This window comes from Pan paniscus, chromosome 6 (genome assembly GCF_029289425.2).
Source record: "Pan paniscus chromosome 6, NHGRI_mPanPan1-v2.0_pri, whole genome shotgun sequence".
NCBI classification, from domain to species: domain Eukaryota; kingdom Metazoa; phylum Chordata; class Mammalia; order Primates; family Hominidae; genus Pan; species Pan paniscus.
In genome coordinates this window covers 54,848,409-54,862,415 of record NC_073255.2, presented here as the reverse complement: position 1 = coordinate 54,862,415, position 14,007 = coordinate 54,848,409, and the positions used below count along the sequence as shown (strand labels likewise).

The following is a 14,007-nucleotide window of genomic DNA, read 5'->3' as shown; positions in this document are numbered from 1 at the left end:
CTAATTAGCTTGTAGCAGTTTGAATTTATGCATACCTCATACTTGAATGCATAGATCTTAGCAGTCAGAGAAGTCTAAGGCTCTTGTTAATTTTAGGAGGCAAGCCAGTATAATTATTACAAACATAAAGATAATTATAGATCAGAATGATGCTTTTTTTTCAGATTTAATTTTTGAAACAGAGCTAGAAGTTATAGTTTTTCTTGTTTTTAAATTAAATTTTTCTTTGTGAAAAGAGTTGATGTTGTGCCTCAGGATAAGCTTCTTACAAATGCTTATAATATATTATTTTAAAGTACATTACATTTCTTAATCAATTTCAAAGAGCTTTCTTGATTTTGCTCATATACTTATTCCTATATTATTCAAAATACAAAGGGACCAAAAAGAAATCTTCAAATGATTTCTTTGCATTGTAATTCGAAGTGCATTTAGAAATATTTGATGTGTATAGATGACATCTTTTCAGTTTTGTGTGTTTTATTTATAGTCTGTGAGTGCAAGAAAAAATAATGACCTTGAGACTTTGTTTTCTTCAAATTCTAAATCCACATGCATCCTTATTTGTTCTAAAATTACATTTTTTATGGCTAACAGTTTATCAAATTGTATTTATATTTTAGGCTAAAAATCTCATAGAGAGATTTTTTAATCAACAAGTAGAAATTCTTGGCAGACGTGCAGAACAATTACCTCAAATATACTATATTGAAGGTACTCTCCAAATGGTTTGGATTAATCGCTGCTTTCCAGGGTATGGAATGAATGTCCAGCAACATCCAAAATGTCCTGAGTGCTGTGGTATGTAATGAATTATGATTTCATGTTTTATATTGTTGAAAATTTATGTGTTTTCATTAAGCCTAAGTGAATGCATATCACTTATTTTCACTATCATTTAGGTATTTTTTCATAGTTTATTTAAAGTAATGTATTTGAAAAGTGAATCTAAAGATGTGAAAGAAAAATAGTCTGGCTTAATTTTGGCCTTGGTATTAATATTACAGCAAGGGAGTTTAGGATCATTAGGCAGTTATCTGGGAGGAAACACAAATAATAGTTATGAGTCACTTAGAGTTCCTGACTTTAAAAAAAGCCAATTAATGTATCTTTTAGAATCTACTATTGATGAGTTTAGGTTTGTATAGTCTACAGTAGATATCTTTGTGACTTTTTCCTTCCTTGTGAAATAAGTATATGAATTGTTTTATTACCAATTGTTTTTTCTAACTTTTGGTCCTAGCACTACAGGATCTGAGCTGCTCTCTGACATTCATTCTTTCTTTCTCATCTTTACTACAGAAGAGAGTTCTGTAGAGGCTGTTGACTTAGATTCAGCACATGAATTCAAAGTCTTTGCATTTCAATTATTGAGAGATTAATGGGCCAATTAATTTTCTGTCTTAAAAGAGTTTCAAAAATTTATACTAATATCACTAAATTTATACCTGTCTTAGTCTGTTTCATATTGCCATAAGAGAATACTTAAGCCTTGATAGTTTATAAAGGAAAAAAGTTTGTCTCATGATTCTGATGGCTGAGAAGTTTGAGATTGAGCATTCAGTGAGGGTCTTCCTTTTGCTTTGTTTTCTTTGACTTGGCTAGAGTTATCTTTATAATTTTTTTGTGTTTCATTATTGTTTAAATATATGAAGTTTCACAAAAATATGGTACACAGGTATATTAGGAAATAGAATACAAATTAAACAAATGACTTCCAACTGTTAACTTTGTAACTTTTAAAAATCAGTGATTATATATATTATGTATTATATATATCATATGTAATATTATATAATATATATTATATATTATATATTATATGATATATATTTATAATATATATAATATATATTATTATATATAATATATAATATATTTATATTATAAATATATATCATATAATATATAATATATAATATATGTTATATAATATTACATATGATATATAATATATATGATACATTATATAATATATATAATGTATCATATATATTATATATAATATATAATATGTAATATATATATTATATGATATAATATATAATATGTAATATATATATTATATGATATATTATATATAATATAAATATATATAATATGTAATAAAATATAAATATATATAATAAATATATACTATATTACATTATATATAATAAATATATTATATATAATATAATTTATAATTAAATATTATGTATTATATATAAATATATAATATATAATATATATTATATATTATATATTTATATTATATATATTATATATTATATATTTATATAATATATATTTATATAATATATATTATATATATTTATTATTTATATATTATTATATATTATATACTATATAGTATATATGATCTATATTATATATAACATATATAAATATTTATAATTTGTATATAAATATATATTACATTATATATAACATACATTATATGATAGAAATAATCACTGATATTTAAAACCAGTGATTTTATATATATAAAATATATATAATCACAATTTTAAAAATAGTTACGAAGTTAACAGTTGGCAGTTATTTCTTTGTTTAATTTGTATTCTATTTCCTAATATACCTTTGTACTATATTTTTGTGAAAGTTCATATATTTAAATAACAAAACACAAAAAATTATAAAGATAACTCTAGCCAAATCAAAGAAAACAAAGTAAAAGGAATAGTCAGTAGTCTATGTTATGAAAAGGCTTTTAATCTAACTTAAATTGCAGAAAGAAAGGAGAAAAGAACAATTAGAAATGACTTAATGAGAATGATATTGCTATGATTTGGATATGGTTTGTTTGTTCCCACAAAATCTCATGTTTAAATTTAATTCCAAGTATGGCAATGTTGGGATGTAAGGCGTAGTGGGAGAGGTTCGGGTCGTGGGAGCAGATCTTTCATGAATAGATTAATATTCTCCCTCAGGGGTGACTGAGTTCTAATTCTATTAGTTCCTGTGAGAGCTGGCTATACAAAAGAGGCTGGCACCTGCCCCCCTCTCTGGCTTCCTCTCTCACCATTTGATTTCTGCACACTCAGGCTCCCTTTCACCTTCTGCCGTGGGTGGAAGCAGCCCGAGGCCCTCACCGAATGCCCAGTCTCAAACTTTTCAGCCATCAGTATCGTGAGACAAATAAACTTTTTTCCTTTATAAACTATCCAGGCTTAAATATCCTCTTATGGCAATATGAAACAGACTAAGACAGTGATATTTATATTTATAATACTGTATATTAAATTTATATACAGTAATACATTTAGTGATATTAGTATAAATTTTTTAAACTCTTTTAAGACTGAAAAATTAATTTTTACATTATGTATTTATATTATATATAATATAAATATATAATATATAACATATATTATATATTTATATTATATAATTTTATATTATATAATATATAACATAATACAATTTAATTTTATTAATTAAAATAAAATATAATTTAATATATAATTAGAAATGTAATATATAATTATAATATAAAATTATATAATTATATATAATATATAATATAAATATATTTATATATTTATATATTATCTAATATATGATATATATCCAGAACACACATATGTAATATACATAATATGTAATATATAATATATTATATTATATATATTTTATATATATATATAACTCCAGATCACAGATAAGGATAAAGAAAAACATAGAAATTCCCAAAAAATAAACTGGAACATAGCAGTTAAGCTGTCCATTACATGTATTTATATCATTATTCAAAAAAGACTTAAACTAAAATTGTTAAAATATTTGCATCTCCTCAATTATAAGTATTTTGAAATTGTCAAACATAGCTCTTTCAAGTGAAGTAGTAGTTTTGAATGTCAAAATTACACATAATTTTATCATTAAAATTTTTTTTTGTATTTAAAAACTTTGGGCAACAACACAATTGTAATGTTTTCCAATTTCACCATGTAATGATTACACTCAACTTATTATGTACTACACTATTTGATCAAGGTAATTAATTGTTTTTATTCCTGTCATAAGAAGTATATGAGAAAATTTAACATGAATCTCAAAAATATTTTCTGTCTCTAAAATACTGTTTTGTGTTCCTGAATATTTGATCTCTGCCCACGGAGTTTATATACTTAGGAGATGCATCCATGAAACAATTAGGGAAGAAGAGACTGTTAAGGGAAAAAATACAAGAAGATTATATAAAGAAAATTGAGTTTGCAATAGGATAGATCACAAGGGTTCAATGTAATTGTGATACGGCTTTCTTGGTGAGACTTGTCTTTGAGTCTTGAGGAAGTTACTTTGCAGGATACCAGGATAGCAAGTACCATCCAAGCAATAGCATGAATGAGCATCAAGTTTATGGGGGGGATTTTTGCTTAAATAAAATAAAATTTATTTTTTGGATTTTATGGGTTCATCATCATTGCTCAATAGACTTATTAATTAGTGAGTTGCTGAATTTCATTTTGTGCCATCTTATGGTTAATAAACATTTTAATTTATAATTATCTTTGTGTTATCATTCCTGTAAGCTATTAAGCAAGATTCAGTTCCCTTAATGTAACATTCAGGACCCCCATAGGATAATAATAATTTTTGTTTATTTTACAGGAGGTTATCACCCTAACAGTTTAGAAAAGCATATAACTACTCAAAAAGATACTTAAATCATTCTCTGAATAGAAAATGATTTAACAAATTACCCTGTATTTTAAATTAGGATAACACTAGTTAAAAGACAAAATTAACATAGTAAATGAATTTAAAATCCATTCAAGTATGAAACTGACTACTAGATAAAATGATGATGAGCTCACAAAATATATGAGGTATCTCATGAAACAACTTCTGTCCAGAATAAAATGATATACCATGTTTATATTCAACAAACAAGATTGAGACAAAGCATTTTATGACATAAGGGAAGTTTGTTTACTTTCTCCATAGTAGGTGAAATAAGCACCAGATTTGTTCTTTTCCTTCTGGAAGACAAAGCTTGTTTCCTTATAAATTAGTGAAGACTTAACATTTCTACCTATATTATTTTTCTTTTTCCTAACTTATTTAGTACTTTTAAATTAATTTATACTGAAAAGCTTCTCTGTGATTTGACATTTACCATTCCTTATAATGTAGATCATTTTGTTAATCAGTTTTGGCACTTTAAAGAGAGACTTATTAAATTTGTGAATTATCAGTGTCTTATAATTTTATAAATTATATAATATACTACAACCAAAGACTAGCCTAATATTACATTGTTTTTAAAAGAATTTTGTTAAAACACAGATTCTGAAATGCTTTACTTTTCAATTTCTATTATATTTTTGTATAGCTTGTATATTCAACTTTCCCCCATTTTATTTCTGCTAATTTTTTTTCAAAAAAAAACCAAACTTGTAGGTCAAGTAACATTCTTTGACATAATACCCCAGATCCCTTCCTATTTTTTTCTCTTTAAACTATGGCAGTGGTTTTAAAACTCTTAGGTGTATCAGAATTTCCTGAAGATTTTCTCAAAACATATCCAAAGTTTAGGAATCAGACATCTACATTTATAAGCTTCCTAGGTGATTCTTACATACACTGAGTTTCAGATATCTGAGTATTAATGTTGATAAGGCAACACATAGAATGTCAGAATATTAGTTTTGATAAGGCACTACCTTGATAGGATGCCCGTGCTTCTGCTGAGGTAGCAGACTGTTTGCCACTGATTATTATGGATTAAATGTGTAGCTCAATAATAGATTAGACAACTTTTTTTCCTATTGCTTTCTCTTTTTTTAAAGAATAGCTATTGCTGATTCAAGCCTTTTGATAATCACATGGAAATTCCAGCAGGGAGTTCTTTCTTTATGACACGGTATCTGTGTCTGTGATCAGAAATGATTAGGTTGCAGGTTAGCATATTTAATCATCTTGAGATGATTTTATTAATAAAGTGTACATTTGTACTTTATGCAGGAAAAACAAATTGTTTAGTAGGTAAAAATGTTTTTAAATAAAGCATTTCAGAGTCAATAAATTTATCCTAAAGACTTGCATACCTGAACCCTTGTTTTGATTTTACATCAGAGGATCAGAGACAAAAAAAAGTTTCCTTTGCGTCGTTTTCACTACATGTATTTAAATAGTTCTATTATCAGTACGAAATAAAACTCATCCGCCTTTTCGACCCACAAAGACATTGTTCTTATTTTGAATCATTATATTTCTGAAGAAACTAAATAATTGAAAAATCATGGCCAATGGATAGGTCATTCTATGGATTAGCAGTGTGGAATGCCCAGATTTTCCTTAAATAGATACATTTTTATTTATTTATTTAGAGACGGAGTCTTGCTCTGTCGCCCAGGCTGGAGTGCAGTGGCGGGATCTCGGTTCACTGCAAGCTCCGCCTCCTGGGTTCACGCCCTTCTCCTGCCTCAGGCGCCCGAGCAGCTGGGACTACAGGCGGCCACCACCATGCCCGGGTAATTTTTTGTGTTTTTAGTAGAGACGGGGTTTCACCGTGTTAACCAGGATGGTCTCAATCTCTTGACCTCGTGATCCGCCCGCCTCCGCCTCCCAGAGTGCTGGGATTACAGGTGTGAGCCACTGCGCCGGCTGATACGTTTATTTTCAGTAAAAGCAGTCCATGTAATTTGAAAAACTTACTTGAGTGAAACTGTCTTAGATATGTTGAAGAATTAACAATATCATGAAGACTTAGTGGGTCAAAATCTAAAAAACAAAAATTAGTGTTTCTCCCGGCCATGATGAAGTAGCTTATAGCAGACAAAAGCTCTTTCTGGAAAAACTAGAAAAGTCTAGTAAACCAGTTAGAATGGCAATCATTAAAAAGTCAGGAAACAACAGGTGCTGGAGAGGATGTGGAGAAATAGGAACACTTTTACACTGTTGGTGGGACTGTAAACTAGTTCAACCATTGTGGAAGTCAGTGTGGTGATTCCTCAGGGATCTAGAACTAGAAATAACATTTGACCCAGCCATCCCATTACTGGGTATATACCCAAAGGACTATAAATCTTGCTGCTATAAAGACGCATGCACACGTATGTTTATTGCGGCATTATTCACAATAGCAAAGACTTGGAACCAACCCAAATGTCCAACAATGATAGACTGGATTAAGAAAATATGGCACATATACACCATGGAATACTATGCAGCCATAAAAAATGATGAGTTCATGTCCTTTGTAGGGACATGGATGAAATTGGAAATCATCATTCTCAGTAAACTATCGCAAGAACCAAAAACCAAACACCGCATATTCTCACTCATAGGTGGGAACTGAACAATGAGATCACATGGACACAGGAAGGGGAATATCACACTCTGGGGACTGTCGTGGGGTGGGGGGAGGCGGGAGGAATAGCATTGGGAGATATATCTAATGCTAGATGACGAGTTAGTGGGTGCAGCGCACCAGCATGGCACATGTATACATATGTAACTAACCTGCACAATGTGCACATGTACCCTAAAACTTAAAGTATAAAAAAAAAAAATTTAAATTATTCTATTAAAGACATTGGTAAAATGTGAGGGCACAAGGATTCAAGAGGCAGCATAGCTCCCTTCCTTTCTATCATGGATAGAAGGGGGTGTGTGGAAATGCATGACAGATACCAAAAGGCAATAGGATGGCATGTTTATGTGCTGAAATCAAACAGTTGTCAACTTATAATGCTATACCTGATGGAAATATCATCCTACATGATGGAAAATCAAAACACCATTAGACATAATATGTGAGAGAATTGCTGTAGGCAAATCTACACTCAAAAAAGGACTAAAGGGAATTTTTCAGTTAGTTTAAAATGATCCCAGGCAGAAACATGTTCATGCACGAAGGCATAAGGGGCAATGGAAAGGAAAAACATAGAGATAAATGTAAATAAATATTGACTACGCAAAAATATATAATGCTTTATGTGCTTAAAATATGTAGAACTAAATATATATGATCATGGTAACACCAAAAGCAAGAGGGAGTAAATAAAATGTTTTCAGTTTCAACCATTGTCTAGAACTGGTATAAGTAATGATTTGTATTAGACTGTAATAGTAGATTAAGATGCATGATGTATTCTTTAGGACAGCCACTAAAAGATAGTAAAATAATATGTATATAACAATTAGTAGATAGAAAAAATGTTACCCCAAAACTCCACTTTATTTATCCAAAAGAAGCCAAGTTGGAAAGGGGACAAAAAAGTACAATTGGAAGAAAAAATATTTCACTGAAACGATCAATTTAAATTCAGTATGTATGGCTCAGAGTCCCATCTCTACTGCCTCTTCTCCTGAGATACTGGAGACCCCAGGTGACTCTTATGAAGCGTTTGTGACCTGTTAACTGAAGGAATTAGATTAGTATGCAGGATGCCAGGACATCCTGGAAGCCAAAAAATGATAGCAGAATAGAGGCTTTGCCAGCACACCTCACCCACTTGGAAATAGCAATATAGTGTATAGAGATTCACACTGAGAATTTTTATCCAAGGAAGAACACGGGAGTTCAATATAGAAGTGAAAGAAAACTTTGTATTCTGGGAAAAGAAGATGGGCAGTAGCCCACATGATGAGGTCCAGTGGAAAATTGTGTGAAAGCCCAGTACATGAGAGGGAGAGTGAGTGTCTCTGTGATACACATTCCCACTGGGTAGCCAGGCAATCCAGGCCACAGAAGAGCTCCTTGACCCTCCAAAACCCTGAATCTGACTTGGGGAGCAGTCAGGAAACTATGAGAAGGAACAGCACTGGGAAGTGTACCAAACTTGCTCCTGGACCTGGGCACCAAAAGAGGAGGCCATTCGTTTTCCTAGATCCTAGTGAGTTGCTTGGGAACATGCCAGTCAGCACCAGTGACAGTCACTGTTTTTGAGAATCTCAGACTGGGGATTGGCACTCTGGTCTTGAGGAGGGTAGGAGCTCCCATAGCCAGAACTGACAGATGAGTATGACACCCCTGACCCCCGCCACTTTCACGGAACTGTAGCAGGAAGCTATTTGCCTGAGTTTCGCAGACTGAAAGCAAACTGCTTGTGACTTAACTTATTGTCCCCACTTGCTGCCAAGGTCAGGGCATGGGAGGGAATACCACTGGGTCTAGAGGATAAAAGCAAAGTGGGTCCCACAACTGCTCACTAGGCTGAGGAGCCAGTCACTCCATTTCCCCGTGCTGGGTCTTTGGCATGGCAGCAGTTCTTCCACTCCCCAATGGGGCATTTCTCTAGGGACCTGAGAACTGCTCCCTGACCCCCATCAGATCTGGTGCTTGCATGCCCCACACTGGGGGACTTGAGTGCAGGTTTGCCCAGCTCAGTCCTGCCCAGCTTGGCCTGTCACCTGGGCTGGGCAAACCTGCACTCAAGTCCCTCAGTGCGGGGGATGCAAGCACCAGATCTGATGCTATTTTATTCCTTTGTCTTAAAGTCTTGTTAGAAAGTAGTTTGAGACTACAGAAACGTGCATATTCATCAGACATTTGCCAAATGTATGGACAAAGTTTAACATCAAATGATGAACTAATTTTAGCATCCAGTGATAATTCCTGCATTTTTACAGTTGTTTCTGTGTTGTTTGCCTAATGGCAGTTTCTGTATTCATTATTCTATATTTATTGATTATAATTCTACTCTAAGGGAGAGTTATATTCTCTTCCAATTTATTGTTTTTTTGCCATTATGGATTTATGAATATTGTATTCTTTTAGTTACTTTTCATTGCCATCATTATTATGTTGTTCAAGTTATCCAAAATTTCACCATTATAGTTTCTGTAAAGTAAAATTTGTACTCATGCAATATACCCTCATTATTTTTTGAGCAGTTTCTCACTTTATGGCATTGTAACATGTTCCAGGCCTGCCTTTTAATTATCCTGCCCAAACTTTCTCATTAACCATGTCTCCCAGAAGCTCTGCTTTTTTTTAATTGGTAAATTATGCATGGCATAAAATATACAATTTTAACCATTTTTAAGTGTAAAATTCAGTAGTGGTAAGTACATTCACAATATTGTGCAATCATCACCACTATCCATTTAGGATCTTTTTTGTATGACTATCAAAAATTGTATTAATTAAACAATAACTCCATTAGCCCTTCCCTTCATCTCCCAGTATTCTTCATTCTATTTTCGGTCTCTATGAATTTGTCTACTTTTGGTACCTTATACAAGTGTAATCATACAGTGTCTGTCTTTTTGTGTCTGGCTTATTTTAGTTAAAATATTTTTAAGGTTCATTCATGTGGTAGCCTGTATTAGAACTAAATTCCTTAAGGTAGAATAATATTCTACTACATATACCTGTTCATTTATTAATGGGTATTTGGGTTGTTTCTATCTGTTGGCAATTGTGAAGAATGCTTTTATTAGCATTAGTATACAATTATATGAATCCCAACTTTCAAATAGTTGCATATATACCTAGCAGTGGAATTACTGAATCATATGGTCATTCTATGAGAGGTCAAACTTTTCCACAACAGCTGCACCATTTTATATTACCACCAGCAATATACAAGCCTTCCAGTTTCTCCATTTCCAAACCAACACTTACTTGTTTGTTTTTTACACTAGCCATCTTAGTGAATGTGAACTGTTCCTTATTGTGGGCTTGATTTGCATTTCTCTAATGACTAATTGATATTGAGCATCTTTTCATGTGTTTATTGGCCATTTGTATATCTTCTTTGGAGAAATGTCTATTTAAGTCTTTTGTCCAATTTTAAATTAGGTTGCCTTTTTTGTTATTGAGTTTTAGGAGTTCTCTATATATTCTAGACATTAATAGCTTATCAGATGTGTGATTTTTCAAATATTTCTCACCATTCTGTGAGTTGTATTTTTACTCTCTTGATAATGTCCTAAGTGCACAAAGCTATAAATTTTTGTTAAGTCCATTTTTTTTTCTTTTGTTGCCTATGGTTTTGTTACCATATCCAAGCAGTAATTGCCAAATTCAGTGTCATCAGACTTTTCTGGGGGAAAGTCTGATGACACTGAATTTGTCCAATTGGAGTTAAGTCCAGATTTTTTCTTTTGTTGTCTATGGTTTTGTTACCATATCCAAGGAGTAGTTGCCAAATTCAGTGTCATCAGACTTTCCCCCAGTGTCATTAGGCTTTCTAAGAGTTTTAAAGTTTTAGCTTAGGTGTGTTACTTAGTTTAAATTACTTGTTTGCTGTATAAGTTAAGGGTCCAACTTCATTCATTTGCATGTGGATGTCCGGTTTTGACAGAACCATTTGTTGAAAAGACAATCTTTTACCCATGGAATAGTCTCAGCTTCCTTGTCAAAATCAGTTGACAATTTATGCAAGTGGTTTTTTTTTTCTGGGCCCTCTATTCTGTTCCATTGGTCTGTATGTCTGTCTTTATGCCATTATCACACTGTTTTTATTACTGTAGCTTTGTAATACGTTTAGAAATCAGGAAATGTGGATTCTTCAACTTTTTTCTTTTCTAAGGTTGTTCTATTTGTGGTACGTTGAGATTCCATATGAATTTTAGGATGAGGTTTCCTATTTTTTGCAAAAATATGCTTGACATTTTGGTAGGGACAATACGAATCTGTAGATTGCTTTGGGTAGTATTGCCATCTTAATAATATTAAGTCTACCAATCCATGACCACAGAATGCCTTTCCAGTTATTTATGAGTCAATTTGTTTCAGCAGTATGTTATAGATTTCAGTGTACAAGCCTTTTGCCTCCTTGCATACATTTATTCCTAAGCATTGTATTCTTTTAAATGTTACTATAAATGGAGTTTTCTTAAATTCCATTGGATTATTCATTGCTAATGTACAGAAATGCAGCTGTTGTTGCAAGTTGATTTTGTATGTTGCACCTTTACTGAATATGTATTAGATATAAAAGATTTTGATTTTTTTAGAATCTTGAGGATTTATACAAAAAAGATAATGTCATCTGTGAACAGATAATTTTGCTTCCTTTCCAGATGGATGTCTTTTATTTCTTTTTCTTGCCCAATTTCTCTGGCTAGAACTTTCAATATTATGTTAAATATAAGTGAGGATAGTAGACACCCTTGCCATGTTATTAATCTTAGGGGAAATGCTTTCTTCATTTCATAATTGAATGTGATGTTAGCTGTGAATTTTTCATATAAAGTCTTTACCATGATGAGAGAGTATTATTCTATTCATACTTTGTTGAATATTTTTATCAGAAAAAGGGGGTTGACATTGGACAAGTGGTTTTTCAGCATCAATTGACATGAGCTTGTAGTTTTTTTCCTTTTCATTCTGCTAACGTAGTATATTACATTGATTTTTTTTTCATATGTTAAACCATTCATACATTCTGAAAATAACACCTTCTTGGTCATTGTATATAGTCCTTTAGTATGTTATTGAATTTTGTTTTCTAATATTTTATTGAATTTTGGATCAGTAATAATAAGGGATATTGGTCTGTAGTTTTCTTGTAATGTCTTTTCCTGGCTTGGGTGTCATGATCATATTGGCCTCATAGAATGAGTTAGGAAGTTCCTTCCTCTGCAAACATTTAGATTGTTTGTAAAGGATTTGTGTTACTTCTTTAAATGCTTGTTTGAAATTACTAGTGAAACCATCTTGCTGGGCTCTTCTTTATAAGAAAGTTTTTGATTACTGATTCAATTGCTGTACTAGTTATATATCTGTTCACATTTTCTGTTTCTTTTGAGTCATTTTTTATAGAGTATGTATTTCTATAAAGTTGTTAGTATCATCTAAGTTATCCAATTTGTTGGCATACAGTTGTTCATAGTATTTTGTTATCTTTCTTTCTGTTTGTATAAAATCAATAGTAATATCCTCACTTTTAAATTATGATTTTTAGTAATTTGAGTCCTCTCTTTCTTTTTTAGTCAATTTAACTAAAGTTTGTTCCCTTTTTTGATCTTCTCAAAGAACCAACCTTTGTTTCTTTTAAATTATTTTTCTATTTCCTAATGTATTTCCCTCATTATGGTGATTCTGTGTTCAGTTTCCTCTCCTTTTCCTGGTTCCTTAAGGTGTAAATTGGTTTACTGATTAGCAGTCTTTTCTCATGTTTGATATATGTGTTTCCAGCTCTAAATATCCCTCTTACCACTGCTTTTGCTGGATGGCATAAGTTTTTGTATGTTGTGTTTGCACTTTCATTTGTTTCAAGGTATTATCTGTTTCTTTTGTGGGTTTTCAAATTTTTTTATTGATACGGGGTCTTGCCTTGTCAGTGAGGCTGGACGGCGGTGACACAATCGTGGCTCACTGAATCCTCAACCCCCTGGGCTCAAGTGATCCTCTCACCTCAGCTCCCTGAGTAGCTGGAACTACAGGCATGCACCACCATGCCTGGCTTATTTATTTATTTATTTATTTATTTATTTATTTATTATTTTGTAGAGACTGGATCTCACTATATTGCCCAGGCCAGTCTCAAACTCCTAGGCTCAAGTCATCTACCCACCTAGGCTTCCCAAAATGCTGGAATTACAGGTGTGAGCCACTGCACCTGGCTGCTTTTATGTTTTCTATACTGACCCTTTGAATGTTTGATTGTATTGTTTAATGTCCACATATTGTGATTTTCAGTGTTCTTTAAATGATTGACTTCTAGCTTTATTCTACTCTGATTGGAATATATACTTTGTACAGATTTCAGTATTTTAAATTTATTTAAACTTTTTTGTGATTAAGCACATGATCTATCCCGAAGATTGTTTCATGTGCCCTTGACAAAAAAAAAATTAAAAAAGTATATTCAGCTGTTGTGTGGAGGGTTCTGTATAACACTCTTAGGTCTAATTGGTTTATAGTGTTTTTTAAGTCCTTTATTTTCCTATTGATCTTTTTTCTGAATGTTCATTCATTATTGAAATTGGGGTACTGAAATCTCCAACTGTTACGGTAGAACTCTCTATCTCCCAGTAATTCTGTCAGTGTTTCCTTCATATATTTTGATTCTCTGTTTGAGTATTTTAAGAACTGCTGAG

At 31.8% G+C, this 14,007-nt stretch overlaps 1 protein-coding gene across 13 annotated transcripts in view; it reads left to right on the top strand.

Moving 5' to 3' along the window:
• The window catches only part of ZPBP (zona pellucida binding protein), a 261,637-nt gene that overhangs the window by 109,256 nt on the left and 138,374 nt on the right, over positions 1–14,007 (top strand). For 9 of the 13 annotated variants that reach the window (XR_008626247.1, XR_008626246.1, XR_008626245.2 and 6 more), the window contains exon 7: positions 624–801. Coding sequence is in view for 8 of the 13 variants with exons in the window: in XM_003810553.4 (XP_003810601.1) it covers positions 624–801 (178 nt within the window). In the remaining 5 variants the exon portion in view is untranslated. Of the gene's footprint in view, positions 1–623; positions 802–6,338; positions 6,483–14,007 lie in introns of all 13 variants that reach the window. The other 4 variants (XM_055115936.2, XM_055115937.1, XM_055115934.1 and 1 more) reach the window with 1 other exon arrangement.